At 34.6% G+C, this 27,232-nt stretch overlaps 1 protein-coding gene, 1 long non-coding RNA gene and 1 other non-coding gene across 11 annotated transcripts in view; 2 read left to right on the forward strand and 1 right to left on the reverse strand.

Annotated features, from left to right (window-relative positions):
• Window positions 1-13,669, reverse strand: part of LOC110460427 — a 28,480-nt gene extending 14,811 nt beyond the window's left edge. For 5 of the 9 annotated variants that reach the window (XM_021513307.1, XM_021513302.1, XM_021513306.1 and 2 more), the window contains exons 1-15: window positions 13,390-13,669; window positions 12,336-12,385; window positions 10,402-10,496; window positions 7,607-7,653; window positions 6,261-6,897; window positions 5,175-5,242; window positions 4,510-4,584; window positions 3,934-4,062; window positions 3,426-3,548; window positions 3,068-3,142; window positions 2,595-2,719; window positions 2,398-2,475; window positions 1,391-1,480; window positions 805-957; window positions 296-494 (exon numbers count right to left, since the gene is read on the reverse strand). In XM_021513307.1, the coding sequence (XP_021368982.1) occupies window positions 296-494; window positions 805-957; window positions 1,391-1,480; window positions 2,398-2,475; window positions 2,595-2,719; window positions 3,068-3,142; window positions 3,426-3,548; window positions 3,934-4,062; window positions 4,510-4,584; window positions 5,175-5,242; window positions 6,261-6,897; window positions 7,607-7,653; window positions 10,402-10,496; window positions 12,336-12,359 (1,918 nt within the window). In that variant the 5' untranslated portion in view covers window positions 12,360-12,385; window positions 13,390-13,669. Of the gene's footprint in view, window positions 1-295; window positions 495-804; window positions 958-1,390; window positions 1,481-2,397; window positions 2,476-2,594; window positions 2,720-3,067; window positions 3,143-3,425; window positions 3,549-3,933; window positions 4,063-4,509; window positions 4,585-5,174; window positions 5,243-6,260; window positions 6,898-7,606; window positions 7,654-10,401; window positions 10,497-12,335; window positions 12,386-13,385 lie in introns of all 9 variants that reach the window. The other 4 variants (XM_021513309.1, XM_021513303.1, XM_021513305.1 and 1 more) reach the window with 4 other exon arrangements.
• A 1,595-nt stretch (window positions 13,670-15,264) lies between these two features.
• Window positions 15,265-15,337, forward strand: Trnak-uuu. The gene has a single exon. It is a non-coding gene; the product is annotated as a tRNA-Lys (tRNA).
• A 2,031-nt stretch (window positions 15,338-17,368) lies between these two features.
• Window positions 17,369-26,300, forward strand: LOC110460426. The gene is made up of 6 exons (XR_002464014.1): window positions 17,369-17,541; window positions 20,403-20,452; window positions 20,771-20,859; window positions 23,369-23,412; window positions 25,210-25,369; window positions 26,007-26,300. It is a non-coding gene; the product is annotated as an uncharacterized LOC110460426 (long non-coding RNA).
• Window positions 26,301-27,232: the final 932 nt, after the last annotated feature.

The following is a 27,232-nucleotide window of genomic DNA, read 5'->3' on the forward strand; positions in this document are numbered from 1 at the left end:
GGGGGTGTCATAGGTCATGTAACGGTACATGTAGTACTGTTAATATTACTACACACTTGCTTTTATTGAATCATGCAAACATTTTCAGTTGGTACAGTTATCTAGAGGCACTGCATCACAAATGTAAATATTTTACTTTATATAGTCTATCAGTTAGATAGTACATAGTGATATCAGCTGTTGAAATGAGAAAACGTTTCGATTTTCAAAATGAATAAATGCTATTTAATAGGAACCATTTGACAAACTTATAATTCCGTGAACATTAGTATTCAAGTAACCCATCAATATTTACCGTTATTGTTGTGACAAACTACTGTGCCAGGTCCATTTGAGTCATTGGCGTCTGCCGGATCCCAATCTGGACCACGTCTGACTCGCGTTCCGACAGGGGGCAGCTCTAACTCGAGTTCCTGAACAAGGTATTCATTTTGTTCCGAGACCTTTGTTAATGGCAGTTTGGAGATATTCATGGCGAGTGCGATAATACTTTCCTGAAATAAAAATAAAACATTATGCTCATGCACTAAGGCTGATACTACATGTAAAGCCGTTGTCAATCCAGCATTCAGGGGATCACGATGAATATGTACCACCGTTAGCACCAGATCGTCTGACTCTCACGGGCGTTTTATCAGTCTGTCGACATCATACTTGCTGTACCTAGACCTGTGTGGACTGGTATAGTGTTATGATATGTACCCAGCAATTATGTATTAATATAAAATATGCACCCTATATTTATTCGATCGATCGAGATCGAGATCATAGGAGGGTGGGAGGGAGAGAGAGAGATAATTTTACTTTTTCTGACTCGGAAAAATCTCTGTTGAACGCCTCTCCTGTAGAACTTTCTAAATCCATGAGGGCTTGGAGTGTAGCTTCTTCGTTCTCACTTGTGTCGTTTTCTCCATCAACAAGATCTGGAAACTGACGAATTAGATTGGTTGCTACAACCTGAAATGATATGAAGACTAACTTGAAATGAAAGCCATAATGCCAACATGTAGGTAAAAATTGCAAACACGAATTATATGAAAAACAAGAAAAGAGGAATTACTGCAAAACTCAAAAACACGTTGAAAAGCATCAAACGCACATACCATAAGTTAACATGAGATATACTCTAAGTAATTCTCACTGCTACAGAAGGAAAGGGCGGGGGCTTTTCGAACATTAATATAATAACTGTGTTTCGTGTCTGTACAAAATGTACCACTTGAAGTCGTATTCTACAAATCAGGATTTAGAGCAGATAGATGATATAACTAATGGTTTTTTTTTCATACGTAGCAATATTATGTTAATAATGGAGATAAATATGTCTTCATAATATTATTGTTTACTTTTCCTTCCTTTATTAAATAAACGTAATGCAGCGATTTCTTACCAAATGCGTTGGCATCTTGACGAGTTCATCAACATTGTCATCAGGTAATATTTTGCCGTTTGTAGTCTTTGTTAATATTTGCAGCAGTTCCTGAAATCGCCCAAAGTAATGACTTTCTGTACAATTTACTGTGCCGGCTAGACCAAAAGAAATAGTTCAGACCTGTTGCAAGATTGTTCCAGGAAGGAAATCCTTTTGATCATAATACACAAGAACTGGCATACATTTTTCATGTGATGACAGCGTCTCTTTTGACAAACTTTGAATACATTATTTATCAAGTGGTTTTAAGGGCACTCACTACCTGAGATGTTCTCCATTCAGTTTTGCCGTAATTCATTACTATTTTATTAAATTTTACTCCATACGCAAAAGAATGTGACAAGTAAGGCTTCTTTCTTTGTCAGTTTGTGCAAAGTCATTCAGGAAAAATGCAAACAATGATATATAAAACTATTGTTTGAACACGATTCGCTTCATATTGTGTTTACGCCCCCTTACTTCCCTAAATTTATTAATGTATCTTACCGTTTAAAAACCCTAATGATGTGCTAGCATATCTTTGTTGAAAATATATACAGTACTGCTTGTAATAGTAATTGGGAAAAAAGTAGAACATTTATTTTACATATAACAGGTTATGTTACGCGATTTTAACCATTGCTCTATGTGAAAAATGTTTAAGGAGTTATGCAAACCAAGAGCCTGCTTTATATATGACTATGGGCAGGTTTTATGGTCACTGTCAATATCTTTGCTGTTACTACCCTGATTCTCACTTTGAGGACGCGATATGTCTTGGATTTAGTCTAAATTTACGGGTGTAGTCGATACGGCAAGTATGCTTAACTTCCACATCTACCACACTACAGCCGTGTTATGCAGTGAATATACATATATTGTTATTTTTGCTGCAAATATCCTTTAATATTTTTGTTTGCTGCACCTACTAAACAATTAAACCAGCATTTGCATGTTAAATCCTTCTTAACAATTGATGAACATACCGATTCTGCTGAGGCCCCTACGTGAACACAGTAACAAACAATCCCATGGAATTTCATCAGGTTTGCTGCTGATGGGACCTGAAAAATATTATAAAATCATTTTATTTTGAATGATTTCATTCATTCTCCTTTTTTCATGAGGATTCGCTTATTGATAAATACGACTATATATTGTTTAGTAAATGGAAATGGAATACCATGATATCATTCTTTGGATCAAACTGAAAATGTTCGTCCTCTGCATCCTTATTGGAAAACTTTCCATCGGTCAACACTATGACGCGAGCCATCAAGCGGACATCGTTAACCGAAACGTCTGCGTCTAGAAACATTTATAATAAAAGAATATAATTCACCACCTTTATGATGCATATTCTCAGTTATGTATGGAAATCTTATCAATTCACTATGTTTAGTCATGAAAAGTATAACTTGTTTTTTATAATTACTATATATCAATTAATAGTTAAAATAACATGTCGTACACATTAAGTATTAAAACTAGAACATAAAATAATACATAACACTTTTTTTCCCTTATTTGAAGAGATTTAACTTGCTGACACATGTTTAAAATTTTCATTTTTTTTAAACTATGTTGAAAGTAAGATAATGAAATTAAACTACATTAGTCATGCAGGTTAAGAATCATAACACAATGTATACGTACAGTTCCCAATGCAAGCTGCAATAGACATCGATAGGCCACGATAGAGTGTACTTGGGCCTTCAGCAACAAGAAAATCTCAAAGGGAAATTACACAACCTTACAAGCTCAGTATTATCAACATATAAAATAACTGACAAAAACTGACAACTTATGAATTACCAAGATTTGAACGAAACATTTGGTCGAAATTTATTTTACAATTATCTAGTAAGAAACTATTTACCCGTGACACTGAAAGAATACCACACATCTGTTATAAAATAGCAATAACTGTTCTTTATTCTATGTCAGTGTCAATAATAAGATCTACGATCGACCTTTCCATATGAAAAACAATCCGTTGGTGTAAAATGGTTACCAATTACACTTCTGACTTGTGAGTAGTCATTGGTGAGATGGAGGGCTACACAAGACTGGGTCCCAAATGTGGTCACTGCTACATTTCCCTGCAACTCCCGATCATTTTCAAGCTCTTCAATACCTACATATTGAAATTTTGCAAATGTTTTTTTGTAAGGGAACAGTCTTACTACTAGTCTCTGGATGAGCATTAATAAATTAAATAGCTCGTCTTTGTATTTTTACATCATATTTTAGATCTATTGAGAATATTCGGACAACGTATGGCTTTCTTTTCTTATCGTCATAACATTATATAACTTTTTATGTAAATTTTGTATGTAAATAAGAGATACCTGAACATATCAATCTATTCCAAATTTTATAAACAATGTATATGTATGAAGTCTTAGAAATTGAAAAAAATAAAGAAAAATGCAATTATCAATACTTGATGTGATGCGGTTACAATGATATCTTGAAATAGATAGCTGATTAAATATTATAGAATAAAGAAAGAGATTTACCATCAATTATTTGATTTGCAACAATGGTCATTTTGCGGAAATTTTCTCCGCTCATGCTTTCTGACGTGTCTAGGCACAAAATGGTATCAGGGCCGCTTCCCCGGACTGGCAGACACTGTGAATGCTTAACTGAAAATAAAATTACAAATACATTGAACATTTTCTTTTTTATGAATCTTTGTAAAATTGATAAAACGAATATAGATATATGCATTCCATAATTCGTTTGTGTACATATAATCAAGTTACGACTTGGAAAGATCATTTAAAAGATTCACAATCTGCCACGTACATTGTAAGGTAAAGCACGTGGTTGATATTGTTGTAATCTCATAAAATGAATTTCAATGTACATGTACATATCGATAAATGTTATTATAAATCCTAAATACCACAAAAAGCATCAAAAACAACATTTAAATTTGATAATTATTTCCTCCCAGAAAGGTTCCAGACCAGGCCATTTTTAATCATCAATCTAATCAACATATGAACTCTAAGAAAGGTGGACGTAGCACACACACACTCTTATATCAAAGTTCATTATATATAAGTGCGCTTTAAATTCACATTTACCTTTTTTTACTTCTTCATTAATTTCCAAAAGAAAGGGTCTGATATCGGCCATTTCAAAATTTGGTTCGCCAGAAACTGCAAAATAAATTGCAAACATAAGTTAAATTGTGTGTATATATAAACTACAATAAACATAGAGATTGGTGTAATTGAGTCTAACAAACTGAAACAAAACCATTGACACGTGGTGTCAAAAAGCAATGCTATCTGTTAACGTCATTTTACTATAACATTTGATAATTAGTATAATTACACTGCGCTGATACCTTTTACCAAATGAATGTGGTATTTCCACTCATTAACAATCCTGTAAGGACAAGTCAAAACCAACTGTGTTCTTTTCTAGGGATATGTCTTTAATTTTATACCGAAAAATACATTTACAGTCTATGCAGCTCATATTCCTCAGGTTTTATGCTAACGAACAAAGGCCAATTATAACTACAAACTTATGAAAAGATTAATGATTTACGATATTCAAGTGAACTATGTGTTTTACATATGCTTTCTAAGTTAAAATATATGACATAAGGCCGCTGCCAAAGACTTAACATGACTTTTGAAAGTTTTTATATACATGATTAAACATGCCTTTTGATAATCGCACACCAGAATTATAACATCTTATCGTCGTCAAATACAATAAAGTATTAGGAAATACATACAGATATCAAGATGTTGAAATCCTCGTTTTACGCATGCCAAGACTTCTTCACACAACACCTCGAAAAGCCTATTGGATAGATATTGTAATTAAAAGTATATATCTTAAAAATAAACTTTATTTAATTTACAAAAATTGTTGAAGAAGTTATTTCAAGCTATATTAATCACTCTTGCTGTCCCGGATGCGCGATGGGTCTTAATGTGAGAGGAAACCGGAGTACCCGGAGAAAACTCACGTAGTCTGGCAGGTGACCCCATACCTTTCCCGATCGGGAATTGAACCCCGGCCTCCGCGGTGAAAGGCAAGTGCGCCATCCACTGTGCTACCCGACAACCCAAAGTATAGATTGTATGTTGCATGATGGGTGTTGGAGACTTATGATGTATGTCGTGCGTTTTATGATTCTTATTACGTGTATGTTGAATGATGTATACAGTATATTTTGTATTTTTCATTGTCTGTTATATGGTACGTGTGTTTTAATAATAATAATAAAATAATAATAATAATATACATTTATATAGCGCCCTATATAATTTGTAAAATTACCCTAAAGCGCTTTACAACATATGGATAATAGTAATAGTTATAATTGTGAAACAATCACTTTTATACATTTAAACAAGCAATGTGCACATAATGGAACAAATAAAGGGTGGTATTTACATGAAGTCTTTGCAAGGATTCTAAAATTCAGACGTGAAGTGGTGAGTTTTGATGTCCCTCTTGAATTTGGCCATGTTATTTGACTTTCTAATAGCAGATGGTAAGTTATTTCACAACGTGGCCGAAAGGTCTGTGTTGTGTAATATGTGATGTATGCTTAATATTGTTAAGTGTATTTTTTTGCTATGTTGTCATACGATGTGTGTAGTATGTTCTGTGTTGTTATGTTGTGCGTTAATAAAACGAAGTCCTTTCAAAATGTATAATGAGAGTATATTCGAAAGTTTTCGTAGAATAAACAAAATTTAGCAAATCAGATTTGTTTTCAGTTTAATCAAACTGCAACCTCAACGTAACTCAATCTACATCATGAAAGAGCATATAAGTTATTATGGTTAAGATAAAATATAAAACATACCATTTAATAAGACCATCAACATCTCCATCGCCAGTATAACGCTGTTCACACATCCAACCCACTAAGTGTTCATAATCCTGAACATTGGCAGCTGTTTGTGTTTGCATCATTAGCTGGAGGTCTGGATTCAAGACTGTTGTCCCCATTCCAGGTGTCGGATAGGACCTGGATGTGGCCAAACCAAAATCATTACCATGGGTAGATGTGTACTCTGCGTCATACGATTTGATGTCTTTCCTCACCATGACGTCATCCAGAGATGTGTTTTCTACTCCATCAGCTTTACTGACATTTCTTACCAAAACTTTGACGTCGTTCATCGGCGCACGGGGCGGTAACGATGTGCTCTGAATAGGTGTCTTTGGAATTATTATTTTAGATGAACTTAAGTCCCTGGTTTGGGATGGTGTAGACACATTTATAGGCAGTGTTGATGGCAACTTCACAGAAAAAGGCGCTACCGCTCTCATTGACTCTTGTCGGGTAGAATGATGTTTATCTGTGACTGAAAATGTGTTCACCTGTTGTTCCAGTTCCGGTGTGTCAAATATATTAAAATCGTGTGGCAATTTGGTCTCCAGTATCTCCTGTACCGTCCTTACTTTTGTATTTATGGTTGTGAAAAGAGTCCAAGTTTCTAAAAACAAAAACTAATGCATAATATGATTTGCTAGGAATTCGGGGAGAAGAGAAAGTAGTGAAAGTCAAATCTATTTTCGACCTAATTTTCAATATTCCCATGGCAACAGTATAATACAAGTATTCCCATGGCAACAGTATAATACAAGTATTCCCTGGGCAACAGTATAATACAAGACTTAAGACCCTTCAAAGCGTCAAATCCACATTCTACCTATCTGTTCAAAATATGCATTCGCAATGATAACCTCAAACTTCTACAGAGAAATATAGGTGAAAAAATATGATATAAGAATTAATGACCTGGAATTTTCTCAGATATTATTCAGCCAGATGATTCTTTTTGTATTTCACATGGTTACTTATTCTTATATTACTCAACCACTCATACCTTTACCCTTTCGTTACGCACAAATCAACTTTCTTTGCAGATTTTTAGCTTCCTTACCACAACACAGTAAATCTTAATTGAAGTGTATGCCGTATTTAATTTGAAAAAAAAGGTACAAAAAAGCATGTATGTGTGTCAAACATGAAGTTGAATTTAAACATAATATACAGCCAAAAAATCGGCAATTGATCTCCAACGTTATCATAGTGACGTCACACTTGCAATGAAACAACAGTATTATGAGCTCAAAACTTTCAAAAGGATCTGGTTTTTGATATAGAAGATAACGCGAATATTTAAATATGGGTATACATACCTTTCACAAGACATCGGATGTGGTCACGACGTGTTTCTTCCAACGGTCTATAAGAGAGTAAGGGCAAACTTAGTATGTGTTTTATGTAAATCCAAATCATAACTCGTAACGGTAGGTGTCGTACGTGAGCAATCCTCTAGTCAAACAAATACCATCTCATGGTGCATAATAGTAAATATAAATCACGTGTTACAATATTGTATAGGATTTTATTGGGAGGTCTATGTCTTGGGAAAATATTTGTTATGTTTTATGAGGGCGGTGGGGGTTACACTAATTTGAACATTAAACATTGAAAAAAGGAAAGATAATTGGAATGGAGAATTTGTTTTTATTTCTAAATATTTTGATGTTGTCTACTAAGCAGAAATCACACGGGAACTGCCTCCATCCAGTTTCATATTATTTGCTTACGAAAATGTAAAACAGGAAAACATAAGAGGCAACAACATCTGTCCCAAGGCACTGGAGCATTACTAGTTTGACCTAACTTTGTTATGTGGTCTGAACTACTGGAGAGAAATATCATTTTAATCTCTCAGAGTTTCCTGCGCTACCTCCAATTCAACCCTATAAACGACTCACGTGTATACCATTCGACCATGGGGTCATACATGTACACGTAGCGCTCTATGCGGAAAGCAATACAAATAATTGTCGAAAATTTTTATTTAGTTTTAGTAAAAGTATGGATACGTCATATTAGTATCCGACTTTTTCCTGTGATCATTTCTGAAAATTAGTATATGTCCGTTAATAACAAGGTTTTAAACTAAAAGCAAACGCTATAAAGTTGAATTTTTGTGCGTCAGCATATTAATTATAATAATAATTGGAGATTCTTATATACCGCTTTATCACAACCTAGTTCGTAGGTCGTCTCAAAGCGGTTCACAAATGATTATCCGTGGTTATAGGGCCTTTGCAACCAGCCAATACATTTCTCAACTCCCTGGGGAGCATACAGCCGTTGCTGCCATTTCGGCGCTAACAGCTAGCATTCAACAATTCTAGCACTGCCAAACCACGTACTCATTTACAGCTGGGTAGACTGGAACAAGCGGAGTAAAGTATCTTACTCAAAGATACAACACATTGCCGTGCCGTGGCGCGAAGCCGCAACCCTTCGGTCACGAGTCCGGCGTCCTACCACTGGACTACTGTGCATCCTATATATTCTTGTTACACATACCGTTACAACTGTGCTCCTGCTTGAAACGTAGAAACTAGAGATATAAGCGTTACGCATGGTGCAAAGCTATGATAGCATCTCAAAACGAATCTAAAGTATCGATAGACTCCTGTTATAACCGGAATGTAATCTGTGGCAGATTACGACTGTCGTAAAATGCCACAGAGTCAATCAGAATTGTGTTCTGTTTTCATTTTCGATTTCCAGCATTTAATTCCTTTTGAATGATGGACCTGATATATTTGACCGTCTCTGAAAGTGAATCAAAATCAGCATACTCTTTTTTGCCAAATATCATGACTTGCTTAATAAATGTCGACAGCTGACGGACACACTTTTAACACAGGGCAATTGAGATTGATGAAGACTATGGGCAATTGTATGGTTGTAATTGTGATATCATGGGAAAATATGCTTATTTCTTTGTGTGATAATGAAAGTTGATGAATATATTCTGCTCATTGTGATATTTTATGGATTTTTTTTATCAATTCCCGAGTTATCGGTGTTAGGACGCGATATTACTTAAGTAGTCTTAATAAAGTAAGCAAAAACACGATAATTAAATAAAGGACTGAATGCCAAGAGGACAGGAGTTGCTGGAAAACAGCATAGCTCGCCTATGTGTTATTATAATACTGCAACTATCAATAGAAACATATGTAAAGTAAAACGTTGATATAGTGCCTATCATTTTATTTGCCACCTCACTTACCACCAGCATACGTCGAGGACCGTTAATTTTGAAATGTTAGTATATGCGGATATACCTGTAGACTTAAGAAACATCTATGTGATGTGTGATTGTTAAGAAATTAACAAAGTCCAATGAAGCTGTTTTTGGACCCTAAAATATGAAAATATTGTCCAGAACATTGCTAACACTCGATATAAATACTTCAACCTTAAAATAGACAACAGCCTATTGATGGTGGTTGTTCATCACTTCAGAAAAAAACTTGCCCAAAAACTTTAACCTCAAATTTAACTAAGTCCAATAAAGCTGTTTTTGGACGCTGAAATATGAAAATATGGTCCAGCACGCAGCTTACACTCGATATAAATTATTTAAGCTCATAATAGACAACTGTGTAATGAGTGTGATGATCCAAAAGTATCTGGAAAAACTTGCCCAAAAACTTTAACCTCTAATTTAACTAAGTGAATCTCATAATAGACAACTGTGTAATGAGTGTGTTGATGCAACACTGTCTGGAAAACACTTGCCCAAAAACTTTAACCTCGGAAGGTGGGACGCCGACACCGACGCCGGGGTGACTACATTAGCCCCATTTTCTTCGAATAGGCGAGCTAAAAAGGGATCCCATTGACAATCAATCTGGTCACCTGTATCAAGAATCTTTGAAAAAGAACTGATATGTTATCAACAGGAATTAACAACATTTACCAGCAATAACATTTTAATTTCATAAAACAATTAAAACATGAAAAGGATTTTGGGAAATGGTTTCTAATTGATTATTAACAGTAAATAGATTAAAATGTGGCTTTCTGCATCGAAAAAAGTATATGTTGCAATGTGTGCTTTCACTCTCTATTTGAAATATTGTCCAAGACTATAAGATGATATGAAAAAGCTCACCTTTGTAATTTAGTCACGATACACATACTCAAGTCTCCTATTTCTCTAGTTATATCAACCACTTCTTCCAGTGCAAACTGCAAGTTTTGTGAAAGCTAAAACAAATACAACAGTTTGATAACGCCTTTAAATAAGACTCATACATTGACTGGATAAATGTCTACTGTCACATTTGTATAAGAAATGACTGGTGTATAGGTGTAATTCAATATTGAAAATGTTTATTCGCTATTTACTAAATTATTACATCAGTTTCTTTAAACAAAGATAGAAAACTACTTTTCAATTTTAACTTCGTGAAGTTCAAACCAAATATTTCATTAAAGAACAAAAGGTTAAGGGACTTTGAAAGCTCACCTGGAATTTTACATTATTTTTTTTCAACCTGTAGGATACGATATATGTTTATCAAAAAGAATATCAGAAACTTGTTAAGCTGTAAAAGCAAGTCTTTCCTCGAAGATCTTATCACTCTACAACTTAGGTATCTTTTTATATCATTTTTTTTGGAATATTTGACCATATTTTATTGAGCTGAACTAAGATTGTTGTTATAAACAATTATTCATAAACATTGGTCGCCATCTTTAATAATTTAGAAGTCAATTTAGCGTTTAAAATTTCAAAAAGATGACCTTGAAATTTGGTCCAAGTCACTCATTTAAACAAACTATACAGTCCTTCATGTATATCATAGCATGAAACTGGCCAAATATAATCAACCTTGGTTTCTTGTTTGTTCAGAAGATGTTAACAATTTAAGCATATTTACTTCTGTCACTTTGGAAAGGGTCAAGGTCAATCACGTGATCAGCCTAGATTTCTTAGATATTCAGAAATAAACTTTTAAGTTTTTTACACATTTAACCTGTGACTGTATTGGTTGGTTAAGGTAATATGTTTTCAAAGACATTCACCCAAGCATGCTAATTGCCAAATAAAAGATCCGCAGTCTCTTGTTTTTGAGACCGTGAACATTGGTCAAGGTCATTCAGCTTAACAAAATTGATAACAATTTATTTTAGGACACTGCTGCCCAAATATCCTCAACCTCAGCCTTCTGTTTGGTCAGAAGATGTTAATGGGGTTTCAAGACGTTGGACCCCTTTGACCTTAAATAAGAGTCAGGATCATTCCTTTGGCATTTGGTTATTCACAAGACGTCTTTTGCAGCGTTTTTCAAATATGACACCATGTGACCTTGAATATAAGTTAAGGTCATTCATTTGAACAAACTTGATAGGCTTTCGTCCCAGTGTGCTAATGGCCAAATATAATCAACATAGGCCTACAAGAAGTCGTTTAGAGACTTTTAACACATTTGACCCCTTTGACCTTGAATATGGTTGAAGGTTATTCCTTTGAACAAACTTGATAGCCCTTTTATCCCAGCATGTTACTTGTAAATATCCAATCTTTAGACATTGTTGTTATTCAGAAGAATTCATATGAAGCTTTTAACAATTTTGACCTCTATGACCTTGAATATAGGTCACGATCGTTTATTTCAACACATTTGATAGCCCTTCATCCCAGTATATTACTACACGCTAAATAGCAACTCTCTATGCTTTATGGTTATTAAGGAGTATTTGATTGAAGTTTTTACTAAATTTGACCCATGCCATCTTGAATATTAGTTAAGGTCATTTATTCAATTATCGTTGTAAACTCGACAACCCTCATCCAAACATGCTACTGGCCAATATAATCACCTTAAGCCTTTGGTTATTATGAGTAGTAGTTAAAAGAAAAATGTTGACGCCGGACGGAAGACGGACGGAGGACGGTCGGAAGACGGCACACCAATGCATAGCTAACTTGGTGCATAGCTGATAACCAATATCACGAAATAATTACGATTGGAATCTTAGTCAACGACTCAAGTTAAGTTCGTAAAGAAAATATGAAATATATTAACCACAAGAACATACCTCTTTGGAGCACGTTTGCGCCATTTTGCGTCGAATCCAGTTTTTCGAGCCTAAATAGAAAGCAGGACATACACAATTGAGGTTATTTAGCAAAACCAGCTATAATGATATAGTGCCAACACTCCCATCACTGTCTTGATCTAGAACCTTAAATCACAATACAATTACATCAGGTAAAGATATTTTGTTACGGTACAATCCATTTCACAGCCTATGATCATGTGTTCTCCGTATGGATGATGCTGTCTTTACTTACATTATGTACAAAGCTGTATATACACAGCCCAGCATTCAAACTATACCTTAGATACCGTTTAGCATGACATTTTCGCGATTTCGTGGGGCATTAGCGATATCGCGAAAATATGATCCGCAAAATAATACATGCATGACCAGCTAATGTTTCAGAAAAATCAAATTCATAACCGAAATGTCATCATGAATATTCGGTTTAAAAGATTCCTTTACATCAAGTTTAACATAGATTATATCACACATAACTAATCTTGTTGAGAATGGGTATAAAAAAAGCACAGATAAGCCAATGCAAATGTTTTTCTCGACAAATGCATCTTATGATATATACAAGTTTAAAGTTTTGTTTTTTTCTGAATTGTGACTTTTATTTAGCTTTGAAAATGGACATATAAAAAGTGAGTTTTTCATCAGTTATTGAATGTTTTTTTCTGAAATTTAGTGTGCATGGACCTCAATTATGTTTAAGAAATATTGGAGGAGGATTATTTTGTGACAGGGATTGTTTAATGCTAACAGAGTGCATTATTGAATTTGATATACAGTTTGGTGTGGCATCCATATTGGAATGTCCTTAAAACTCGTTATAATACTCTCCTTCTGACCCAGTTTAGGATATTTTATTGGCAATCTTTCACACTTAAATGCATATGATATTGTGTTGAGTCAAAACTGCAAAAAGTCATAACAAAATACCTTTTTTGACTGGCCGTGTGTTCGATTGCAAGATATCTCTAAATTCGAATAAACTTATCACATCCCATAAGGGAATCCTGGTAATGTAGTGAAACGTACTTACGTGATGGTAAATACACGCAGGCTGTAAATACACGCAGGCTGTATCCTTTAGCTGTTTACTTGTTCATTGTAGATACGTAATAAACATCCTGCTTGCTAACAGAGGTTCGCCAGGCTGAACTATTACAACTTACACAGGGCCAACATATCAATATGACACCTATGTTTACAAGTTTATCACATACATATCTCACCGTTCTATTTCTTGTCCCCGTTGCAACCAGACGTAAATAATACACACATAGTATGCTCAGGTAGGACCTGCAAACCTGCACAGGATACCCTCAGAGCAGGTAGGCCTAATGCATAACGAAGTGTACAACACACAACTATTTATAGAACACGGATTGGTAAATAACAGAGGTGTATACATTACGTTAAATACAATTCCTCTAACTCTGTTATAATGTATTGCTGCCAGGCTTGATATTGATTTTTCAAAATAAAAAAAAGCTTTCAATTTTAGCGACATATCTTTTTGGAAGGATAGAGAGAGGAGGGTTTGGTTTACATTATATACAAGGCTTGGATAGTTTAGGGATGGCAGGTCAAGGGTTTTATCCAGCTTAGAGGGTTTGAGTTATATTCGTTACGTATGCAACCGCCGGCGAAATGTTATCTGGAGATGTTTAATTCCAATAAAGCCAATAACTTGAGAATGTAGTTAGACAGCAAAATGCTATACACGTGGAATTTCGATGAAAAGCACCAAATATGCACCAGAGGGTATACATCCTGTGCCCGGCGCATTCGAAAGACATCCTTTTATTTGGGTTTTTTCAGCAATGTTTTGTACTATTTTATAATCGTTTTAATCAGGTTAAGTAAACGGCAGAATTCACCGAGGAAACACTGAAAAAAAAAATTGTAACTTACACAAAACACCAAATGAGGTGCCAAGTTTTCTTTACAAAGTATTGAAAGATCCGAACCTGTTTTATCCAATTAATGAAATATGAATCGGTGACTAACTATCGGAGACTCGTTGAATATGACTTTTGTCGCCATAGACAAGGAGACATGGTGATATATGTGCAGCTTCGTTAGAAACCAAGGAAAGCATTGTAGTTTTAACTACCCGAATCGAATTATATTTTATTGGTATCCGCAATTCAATCCCTTATACATGCACCTCTATATGTCCTCTGTGCGTTATGAAAGGTGTACAGTTTAGAGTCGGTCATTACTACTTCACACTACACTGTATCGTAAATGTTTCGTAACCGTGTGTACAGTTACATTTTAAAACATGTGTGTACTACGATCAGTGTCGGTACTGTACATATATAGTCGGTAGAGCATCAGCGCAAAGCAATTCATGAACAAAAGTGGACATTGTTTTAATAATATACCGTAAAACCTGTAACAGTTATCCTTATTATTTTTTACAATTTAGTTCTAAAACGGTAACAGACGAAACCCTTTTCTTCAGGATGAGTTTCATATACGTCTTATCCAATATGAAATAATTTGACAGCCTTTTATAATTTTTAAAGTGTATATTCATGTAATATCAACGTCATATGTATTGTTTCAATGTTACATCACATGACATGAGGTCCGACCTATTGTTATAAATCTGATGTCACAATGGTTGCTAGTACATGAGTATTGCGCCAAGCAATGTAACTTCGACGGATACACTGCATAACGTGATGGTCATGTGACACGGAATTAAGTTTACATTGTAGAAGATAGATTATTGTCGATAACAGTACTAAGGTTGGTTCGATGTTAAAACGTTTAGTCATCAATAAACAACAGACCAGTCCTTTGTTTAGTTTATGTAATCTACTAAAATCGATTTTAACCGTACTCTACTAAAGGGCAGTATTACTTTTTTTTATTTAACATACAGTATTTCATGTAACGTGAACCCCGCGTAGCTCAGTCGGTAGAGCATCAGACTTTTAATCTGAGGGTCTAGGGTTTGAGACCCTTCGTGGGCGCTTCCATTTTATATTTTGTTTTAATTTTTAAATTATTAAAAAAGAGATGTTATAGCTGAAATGAAGAGTTACGTTTTGACGATGTCGTTGATTTTCTCGGCATAGTTTAAGTTAAAAAAGACTGTTTAATTTCATGTGATTTTGTTGTTTAAATAATGGTACACTAATGTCCTGACTATCGAGGATTCCTTACAAAATTAAAAAAGAATTCAAAAGCGCTTCTTGCAGACATTTTCTTAATGGCGATAAAATTGAGTTTAAAAAATCGCCAACCTAATAATACTGTAAAATAAATAATGTGAAGGTCCTACCCAAACTTAAACTCGGATCGCAGGATTAAGAGTGCTAGGTGCTGTTTTTCCAATTAATGGGTAAAATTATAATTTTCAATCTTAATGTTAACGATGTCCAGAAGTGTCAATAAAGAAAAATATATTTGAAAAGAAAAAGAAAGTCTACGACACCTGGTATTCCCAGGCGGGCGCCCATCCAAGTACTAACCAGGCTCGGTAATGCTTATTTTCGGTGATCGGACAAAACCGGTTTGTTTTCTTTTTTCTTCAAAAAATGATTGTGCATTAGGCCCAGCAAATAGTACCTCCGGGGTTGGGCCCCGTAGCCTCCTCACAGTCCATATAAAACACATATTAAAGCATTCATTAAATCACAGAAGTACATTTCTACATGAAATAAGCATGATAATTACAATGTTTAACCGCTTATTTACTAATGGGTTGAACAAAAACAAATCATAGTGATAAGACATAAGATTCGATGTTTTCAGTGCCTAGATAAGTGTCAACTTCCTTTGATAATTTATTTTCAGCAATAAAATATATTCTTTATAAGAATACTTTCTTCTTCATGAGGTAGTGGTGTTTGATATAATCTAAATATTTACGAAATGTTTACATAAAAAAACCGTCTTTATATTCAATACGCCTTTTAGGAACGCATACATGCACTACTGCTAAAAGAAAAATTGATTAAAAAAAAACATTTGTATGTTTAATCTTACTGGTATATTCCAAAAGTGTAAGTTTTCCAAGATGATATCGGATAGGTAACTCTGATCAGCATTTGAAAAACAATCTTTGTTTACGTAATAATATAAGCCAAAACGTCAGAGGGTTCTGAATAATCTGCAAACTAATGCTGTAAAGTTTCTGTCTCAGAATCGCACAACAGACATGTATCGCTATCTACTTTGCCAATTGTTTCTAACTTCTCCATCGTAAATACGGAGTTATATGCAAAACGATAATGAACAATTATATCACAAGGTAAAAATGGCATATACATAATTGAAAAAAAAATATGATCAATATCCCGATGATTTGGGACTTTTGAAGCAGTAGCGAATGAAACAAGCGTAAATATCCCTAGTAGTCATGTGGTGTAGCTGTACAGTAGTGCCATTAACATCTGTATAAATAACATATGGCCTGGACTCTGTTCTGATATTGGTATGTACATTACTTAAATTAAAATAAAGATGTATAATTGAGAAATGATAATTGTAAAATATTAATAATTGCCATGTATGCTGTATAATTCAAACAGTATAAAGTAGAAGGCAGTAATTAGTTTGCAAGAGTTATGTCTCTTTATTGTACACTGTATGTATTGTACTTGTGAAGCGTTGTGTTAAATGTAGTCTTTTGTGTTTGTTTACAGAGTGAAGATATATCTATATTTATATATCTACGAATGATGTTGAACCATGTTTGTCAGTGCTGGGGAATATATATGAATCGAAAAGAACTCTTGGTTATTTGTGAAACCACCCCGCTACATGTCTATATTTCTCTAGTTTTAAAAAAAATAACTGGTATTTTTCGCCATCTACAGCCCATTTGACTTTTGATCTTCAAATAGCACCATTACATTTTTCTTTTTCAAACTTTTCTAAACTTTGTCGTAGTTCTTCATATTTATTGCAATCAAACGGTTTACCGTTAGCTATATCTCCAGAAAAGCTCTGTAGCTTGTTCTGTATCTTATAAAACTCCGACATCCGATTTAGAACGGTGAGATATGTATGTGATAAACTTGTAAACATAGGTGTCATATTGATATGTTGGCCCTGTGTAAGTTGTAATAGTTCAGCCTGGCGAACCTCTGTTATCAAGCAGGTTGTTATTACGTATCTACAATGAACAAGTAAACACCTAAAGGAACAGCCTGCGTGTATTTACCATCACGTAAGTACGTTTCACTACATTACCAGGATTCCCTTATGGGATGTGATAAGTTTAGCCGAATTTAGAGATATCTTGCAATCGAATACACGGAGAGCTATCGAAGGTATTGTGTTATCAATTTCTTGCTTTGGCGTTCACCAAAATATGACACGAGTTACATTGATTGAGATTGTCAATAAAAATATCTAAAACTGATTCAAACGGGGAGTATAATGATAAGTATGAAGGTCGTCTCTTTATTGGTTTTTGTTTCAAATATTACACGAAATCAAGCATTCATGAAAAATGCAAATACCTTCTTACTATGTACAATGTATTTAACCTACCTACTTACTATTGGGAACACAAATTTTGTAAACCCGACATGAAAAAAGACGGTGTGTGGAAGTAAGAGAGCTAGGTATTAAACATCCGCAGGGATGCTATTTTTTTATCCCTGAGTAACAGACAGGTTATTGTTATGATGAGGTATTAACTATATATATGTACATTTGTTAGTTATAGACAGGTTGTACATGTACCTAAAAACAAGTGAATTGATATGGAAAATATACACAGTGAACAGTTACAAACCTGTCATGTCTATGTGTGTATGGTAGTTATAGACAGGTGGTAGTTATAACCAAATTATTGATATAGATGATATACACAGAGGACAGTTACAAACCTGTCATGTCTATGTGTGTATGGTAGTTATAGACAGGTGGTAGTTATAACCAAAATATTGATATAGATGATATACACAGAGGACAGTTACAAACCTGTCATGTATACGTGTGTATGGTAGTTATAGACAGGTGGTAGTTATAACCAAAATATTGATATAGATGATATACACAGAGGACAGTTACAAACCTGTCATGTATACGTGTGTATGGTAGTTATAGACAGGTGGTAGTTATAACCAAAATATTGATATAGATGATATACACAGAGGACAGTTACAAACCTGTCATGTATACGTGTGTATGGTAGTTATAGACAGGTGGTAGTTATAACCAAAATATTGATATAGATGATATACACAGAGGACAGTTACAAACCTGTCATGTATACGTGTGTATGGTAGTTATAGACAGGTGGTAGTTATAACCAAAATATTGATATAGATGATATACACAGAGGACAGTTACAAACCTGTCATGTATACGTGTGTATGGTAGTTATAGACAGGTGGTAGTTATAACCAAAATATTGATATAGATGATATACACAGAGGACAGTTACAAACCTGTCATGTATACGTGTGTATGGTAGTTATAGACAGGTGGTAGTTATAACCAAAATATTGATATAGATGATATACACAGAGGACAGTTACAAACCTGTCATGTATACGTGTGTATGGTAGTTATAGACAGGTGGTAGTTATAACCAAAATATTGATATAGATGATATACACAGAGGACAGTTACAAACCTGTCATGTATACGTGTGTATGGTAGTTATAGACAGGTGGTAGTTATAACCAAAATATTGATATAGATGATATACACAGAGGACAGTTACAAACCTGTCATGTATACGTGTGTATGGTAGTTATAGACAGGTGGTAGTTATAACCAAAATATTGATATAGATGATATACACAGAGGACAGTTACAAACCTGTCATGTCTATGTGTGTATGGTAGTTATAGACAGGTGGTAGTTATAACCAAAATATTGATATAGATGATATACACAGAGGACAGTTACAAACCTGTCATGTCTATGTGTGTATGGTAGTTATAGACAGGTGGTAGTTATAACCAAAATATTGATATAGATGATATACACAGAGGACAGTTACAAACCTGTCATGTCTATGTGTGTATGGTAGTTATAGACAGGTGGTAGTTATAACCAAAATATTGATATAGATGATATACACAGAGGACAGTTACAAACCTGTCATGTCTATGTGTGTATGGTAGTTATAGACAGGTGGTAGTTATAACCAAAATATTGATATAGATGATATACACAGAGGACAGTTACAAACCTGTCATGTCTATGTGTGTATGGTAGTTATAGACAGGTGGTAGTTATAACCAAAATATTGATATAGATGATATACACAGAGGACAGTTACAAACCTGTCATGTCTATGTGTGTATGGTAGTTATAGACAGGTGGTAGTTATAACCAAAATATTGATATAGATGATATACACAGAGGACAGTTACAAACCTGTCATGTATACGTGCCTATGGTAGTTATATGCAATAATTGCTACATATACAGGTGACAAAATTAGACAAGTAGGGGATAGCATTACTCATATCGAGAACACGTGGTCATGTCGTAGATATTGAATGTTACGATAACAATATATCAATACTTGATTTCAATGGTATTGTACTTTAGTGTTCTAGTGCAGCCACTTTATCAGAAATGGTAATTTTCCGAAATCAAAAATAATTTCATATCCTAAAGGTTAAGTTTGTTTTAAACACAAACAGGAATAAAAAAACTTAGTTTGCGAGCTTTCGAACACTTCTTTGTCATTGTCAAGCAAAGAGTGTAAATGTCGACACTTAACCGCTGAAAACCACTCACTAAGCCAGAGTTGGCCGATCAGTAAAGTCAAGATTAACAGAGCTGAAAGGGGGCCACCAGCTGAGTTATCTGTATGACCCCTTTTTATCATTCTTTGAGTAGTGGAATGGGAAAACATATTACCACCCCTTCCCCGACTCCAAGCAGTAACAGAGTGCAATTGGGCAACATGTCTCTATAATTTGTAATGTGGCTTAGTGAGCTGTTTTCATCCGTTCAGAGTCGAGTTTTCAATTCCTGTTTGTGTTGAACCTTTGCGTTTATTACTGATAACAAACAGAAGAATCTTATTCTGAATTGTATATCCTGCCTTCTTCTTAGGTAACAAATACTGGATTCGATGCAGAATGGCGCAAACATCATCTGATGAGGTATATTGAAAGTTGTGGTTAAAATGTTCCATTCCTTTTCTTTCTATCGTGTTTGTTTCGTAATCTTGATTATTCTTAATTCCAATATTTGGTATGATATTTCGGAGCGAAAATGGATGAAACAGTTTTTACCTGTTGCGTAAAAAAAGGAGTTTAAATATATTGCTTAATGCCGAATGGTTTATGGTATAAAGGTTTCGAATATTGTATTAAAGATGTACACCAGCCATTTCCAATACAAATTTGACAGTAGACTTCTATCGAGTTAATGTATGAGTCTTATCTAAAGGCGTTTTCAGACTTTTGTATTGGTTTTAGCTTTCAAAAATCATGTAGTATGCACTGAAAGAAGTGGTTGATGTAACGAGAGAAATAGCAGACCTGAGCATCGTGCCTAAATTACAAAGGTAGGCTTGGAGAGGTAAGAGAGGAGGTACGTATTTAAAGATACAGTGTGTCGATGCAGGAAGCCAACAAGTTATATTGTAAAGCATAGACTGTAAATTATTAATTTAATTTTCCCAAAATATGTTGTATATGATAACCTTTTAGTGGACACCTAATTAAGCCTCCGAACTTTTATGTGCTATTCACAGGTATAAGTTCATTATTTGTATACTGCAATATCATGTTTTCTTTCTTATTCAATTGTTTTATAAATTTAATATTATTGCTAGAAAATATGACTACATATGTAATATATATTTCCTTTCAATAACACACCAAATGCAAATATTCTTAATAAAAGTCACCAGGGAGATTGCCTGTGGGGGCTGTTCATTTAATTCATATATTTGTGTGTACTTGGTAAAGACTCTTATATGTAATATTTCATATGTGCTATTGATGTCTATGGTTTATTACGTGGCAAAAATATCTGATGATAATACATGAATTTGACTGATTCGCCCGTTGTCAGTATATTGCGACCGGATGGGTTGTCCTGCTGGGTGTCTTTGGTAGTATGTTTTAGTGAGGTAACACTATAAAGTCGGCATCAGTTCCGCGCTATCACAAGGAGACAATTCGAACATATCGCAGCCTCCCAAAACACACACGCATACACTACACGCATGCATCTTGCACACAGGGAAGGCCGTCCTTGATTGACCATAGCTGTTGATAGGTCGTTAAACAATACTAAACCAAACCAACCCGTGAATTGCGGTTCACTCAGCAAATCTCTGTATACGCCAAACGCCATTTCAAGACTACAATTTGAACTAGAAATCCATTAAACTAGGGTAAGATATGAACAAAGGATATTTTTTATATAGAGACCCTTGTAACAGTGAGTCGAAGAGGAATAAAACCAAAGTGTTCGGGAATGGTAAGGGTCTTCTACTTCAACCACGACGTCCGCCATGTAATCTAGGTCAAGTCTTAATAATGTTACCTCCTCACACTTAGAAGTCGTGTAGTGTACTCTAGCCACAAGGCACACAAATAGGCATCAGCAAAAACTGCGACCTACAAGTCACACAACGAAACTGCACATTTCCAGATGGGATCTTGATGGCGACCATAAACGCTGTCCATATTCTTCATCAACCTGCATCTCTGACATTCCTGTTTTGAAAGTTTGTCAATAAGCTCTCGACATTTATCACGAAAGCAATGGTATTCAGAGCAAACTCTTGAACACAGAATATAACACACGTGTAACGTAGTAGGAAAGCAGGGAGGTTACTACCTAGAACGGGAAACTTCACGATTGAAAAGTTACAATAGTCCCGTGTATTGTACAGCTTAGTAGTAATCCATCCCTGTTTGACATAATGCCAGTAAAGATCAAAGAAAGCAGCTTGAGTAGCAGAATCTATAGTGTCTCCGATTTTAAACTCAAGGGGTTAGACAGGATGGACGTGGTCAATACAGTTCTTGCTGTTTTAAGAATGAACATTGTCGATATATCTGAATATGAAATCAGAGGATTAAGGTAGGTTTTTGTCATTAGCTCAAAAATTAGTCAGCCTCATATGAATACAAAAACAAGTCGACAGAATGAAGGCATTGTTTGTTCCCTTTGAAATGTCTACATTATGCCGGAATGCATTTCCACGGAACTCAATAAAGAAACTGTCAGCCAGGAACTCAATAAATTTGACAACTTCCTGCTTACTATATTTCATTTTTGGTCTTTTTTTGTGTTTTTTAACTCAGCATGCTCTCGTTTTGCCCACTGCTTAGCGTAATCCTATACAGAATCAATCAATGTCTGTAAAATTTACATTTTAGTTGATGGTATAAGTCTCGTAAGGACTCTTAATGAAAAGCTCTCGTATCTCGTACCATAGAACGAGGCCTTGTCAAGATTTTTGAAAATTGCTTTCGACCACATTATGTGATTAAACGACGTATCGATCTTGTCCATTTAGTAACAATGAATACATTATTTAAATTCATCAATTTAGAATAAATATAACTATATCATCAAATTATTTTTGTATGCGAAAATATGTTTGATCCACCTGTCACGTGAACGTCCGCTCTCTGTTTCATTATTGAAGGCGCTTTTCGATGTGGTGTAGTACAAAATCTAAAATTCCAACGACACACTAAACAAAAAAAGTCATCTAAGTTCAGTTATATAACAGAATCCGTTTACACTGAATTATCTTCAGTGATACCAACACGTGCTTAAAGTTTACCAGTACATAACGTTGTTCTTGCCACGAGTCCCTCTAAGATAATTCACAAAAGGGTATTTAACAATTCTATTTCTTTTTTTTATTTATTTCAGCTTTTACTTGAAATGATTTCCGCACAGGGCGATTTAAGTGGGTAATATTTACTATGATGCACAATGAGGTAGTTTGTTTTATTTGAGGATTGTTTATGTGCGACACCTACCGTTATGAGGTATGATTTGGATTAACATGAAAATGTAATAATTCTGCCCTTACTTTCGTATAGACCGTTGGTAGATACACGTGACCACATCCGATGTCTTGTGAAAGGTATGTATACCCACATAGTTTTATACATAAAAGTAAGTAAGATATTACTTTGAAAAATGATGTTGTTTTACTTAGTTAAATCATATAACAGCCCATGTATGAGAGGTTTAAGTAATATACGAATAGGTAGCCATGTGAAATACAATAGTTAGTCTACATGTCGTAATTCAATTTGGTGGGGATAGGGAATTGTTGATAGGCATTTTGTTCTGAAATATAACATTCGTTCCCCTAATCACAAACATCTGCGATATCAAGACGGTGATCAGACTATTACCATTTCATAGCTTTGTTCAAGATGAAATGATGATTGATTAAGATCGACAGTACCTGAATGAGCTGTGGGTGCGACTTTTATTTATTTTACATCAAGTATGAAACAAGGTATTTCAAGTTATTGACCCGGAGTTACATCTGTAAGCGCTTATGAACAGTACATATCAAAGATTTTTTTCTGATTACGTAAATATGTGCTAGATCCAAGTTAGATATCTATATATGCCAAAATCGAAAATATTTATTTTTATTTTACTGTTCATCACAATTAGGTCGAGCCAGGGACAAGTGCGTCATATATCTATATATTTATAAATATTGTAGCATGACATCACAAAACGTTAAATGGCAGTTGTAAGGAGTTAATTTCCACTCAAGTTTTTCAAAAACAAAACTGTATCGTCAACACAGTTCAAAACCATTCGCCTTGACAATGCAGTTCGACCGCTTTGGATTTACAGGCTTATTTTCCATCGTGGTTTATAGTTGTATAGCACATGATGATCATTGTTATGATCAACCAGCATACCATACCAGACACGTATATACACTCTGTACTTATATGTCTCTGATTATACATACCATACCAGACACGTATATACACTCTCTACTTATATGTCTCTGATTATACATACCATATCAGACACGTATATACACTCTCTACTTATAGGTCTCTGATCATACATACCATACCAGAGACGTATATACACTCTGTACTTATATGTCTCTGATTATACATACCATACCAGACACGTATATTCACTCTCTACTTATATGTCTCTGATCATACATACCATACCAGAGACGTATATCCACTCTGTACTGATATGTCTCTGATCATACATACCATACCAGAGACGTATATACACTCTATACTTATATGTCTCTGATCATACATACCATACCAGAGACGTACACATCCGTAACAGATGGATCGGTGCAAATTTTACAATTTATGTCTAATAAAGTAATTATTTTAATGAAAACAGAAACTTCTAGCTGTTAATAACAGATTTTGGTGTGTTTTTTCACTCGCCACCAGCATTGATCTACTGATGTATACAAACGAATAGGGTTCTCTATTCTATTCAGAACTAAACTGTCGTCTGCTGCCATATTGAAGCGTCTGTGACAACAATAGTCACGTGGTATCGGCCATCAACATCTAAATATAGCATGTTAATCATTTCAAAGTAATATGCATTCAAGACAAAATGTTCGAAGGTTAAATTATACCTATCCACTGTATTTGCCAATTTGACATACCTGTAACAACTTGTGAGAGTATGTCATTCCTGTAAAATGACTTGTCTGTTTAAAGAACATTCTGCATACCATCCACGAGGTAGAGCAGGCATAAATAAATTGAAAAGATGTGTTTATGTTGATGTATGATAAGGCAAGATTATCATATAAGTAATAAATATAATGTTATTTTGTAGAGACTAGAGCTATAGTCTGTTTCATATTTACACTCCCTTGTACATTTTGTAAGAGTCATCTTTCTTTGTGCTTGAACAGTTCATAACAGCAGTGCAACAAGCATAGAGAGGTCCTGGGATGAAGCCATCAGGAGGATTACAGAACATCCTCCTGGTCAGTTGTTTGCTGATGATGCAGAGGACGTTGCAGCAACACCAGAGGCAGCAGCATCCTCTGCATCATCACAAGGACAAAAGAGGTAAATAAATCTAGCTGCTAGAATATAATGCATCTGTTGTAAAAATGAATATTCAACTTCAGTGAACATTTATACACATACATGATTGTATATAACTCATAAGTGCAATCTTTTGTGTACAAACTTTGATTAGTATATTACATGGGTCATTTTTCTTAAACATTGTCTTGACTGACTTGTTGCTTATTTGCAATTTTGATTATTGTGTATAACTTTGATGCGAAATTGGGCATGCAGTATATATTTGTCAATCAGTATTCTGACCTTATATACGAAAATTGGCCAATGTAACCACACATATGAAATAAAATATTTCTCCTGAAATTCTACCTTGATTGGTAAATTGATATGTGAAATGTTAGAATGTCACGGACAAAAACATTAAATCATTATCATGCATTTGCATATATTTACATGTAGGTATTTACCTTTATATTCTATAGGTTACATGTACATTTAAAGATTATTATTAAAATGTAACTGCATCTTTTTGATCACTTTCAACCTTTGAGGATTAAACTTTAAATGGTGCGTATCTTAAATTGTGTTTTTCTATTTTATGGAAGTAATTTTACCTAAGAATTTGGCATTAGCATAAGTGTGTGTTAAATTCAGTTTTACATGCCATTTATCACAGATGCCGAACAAAAGAGGTGCAGGCCACAGACAGGCAGAAGAGGAAGAAAACTGCTGAAGATGTATATACAATTCAGCATGCCTACTTTGAGAGAGAGATGGTTAAGACCGAACTACAGATCACCCTTTTAAAGAAAATTCTTGAAAATTTTGAAGGTCAGCAAGACACTGTCAGCCATCTAGCTGCTTTGTCTCATTAGCTGAATATTGCTTACATGCTAATGATACAAAACAGACAGAATGCTGTCAATCTTGTCTGATCATTGTAGTTATCCCTTGCTCAGCGTTAGTTAAAATTATCAACATTAATAGGTCTATATGTAAATAATTGATGTACGTCTTATATTGAAATATTGCAAAAGGTCTATGTAGACTTACTGATATTTTTCAATGTAATATTGATGTCTTGTAGATCTGATATTTGGCTGATAGGTTCCTAGGATGAAGCCTGACAAAGTATGTGAAAAGAAATGACCTTGACTCATATTCTAGGTCATAGGGTTAAATTTGTAAAAACCTTTAAACAACTTCTTCTGCATGCACAAGAGGCCTAGGATAATGATATTTGGCCAATAGCATGCTAAGATAAAGGGCTACCAAGTTTTTTCAAACAAATGACCTTCGCCCATGTTCAAGGTCACAGGGGACAAATATGTTTAAATCTTTAAACGACTTGTTCTGAATATTCAAAAGGTTCAGGGTAATGATATTTGGCCAGAAGCATGCTGGGTCGGAAGGCTATAAACTCTGTTCAACTTAATGTCCTTGTTCGACTGTCAAGGTCACAGGCGTCATTTGTTTAAATAATTAAACAAATTATAATGTATCGAACACAGATATTTTGTAACTGTAGCTGTATATTAGTCCACTTTTAAGATTACAAGTGTGAGAATAATACCAGGTGAGCGATTCAGGCCCATTGGGCCTCCTGTAATATTAAAAGTATGTATAATATCATGATTTATCTGTTGAGCGAGGGATATCTATGACAAAATTTTCTTTTAGCCATTTCCCTTTCAAAGTAGGCATAGATATATGCCTCAATTTTGTCTCCTATCATTAGTTTTCAAATAAAATTTCAAATAATTCAAAATTTTACCTATCTTTATGGTATATCTATTAACTACATATCCATATCTGACATTATCCAAATTTTAACCATATGACCATTTTCATATCCTACTCGACCCATATCAGCCCACGAACTACTTGCCCATTGGGCTGATA

The sequence above is a fragment of the Mizuhopecten yessoensis genome, unplaced genomic scaffold (assembly GCF_002113885.1).
Source record: "Mizuhopecten yessoensis strain PY_sf001 unplaced genomic scaffold, ASM211388v2 scaffold10397, whole genome shotgun sequence".
NCBI lineage: Eukaryota > Metazoa > Mollusca > Bivalvia > Pectinida > Pectinidae > Mizuhopecten > Mizuhopecten yessoensis.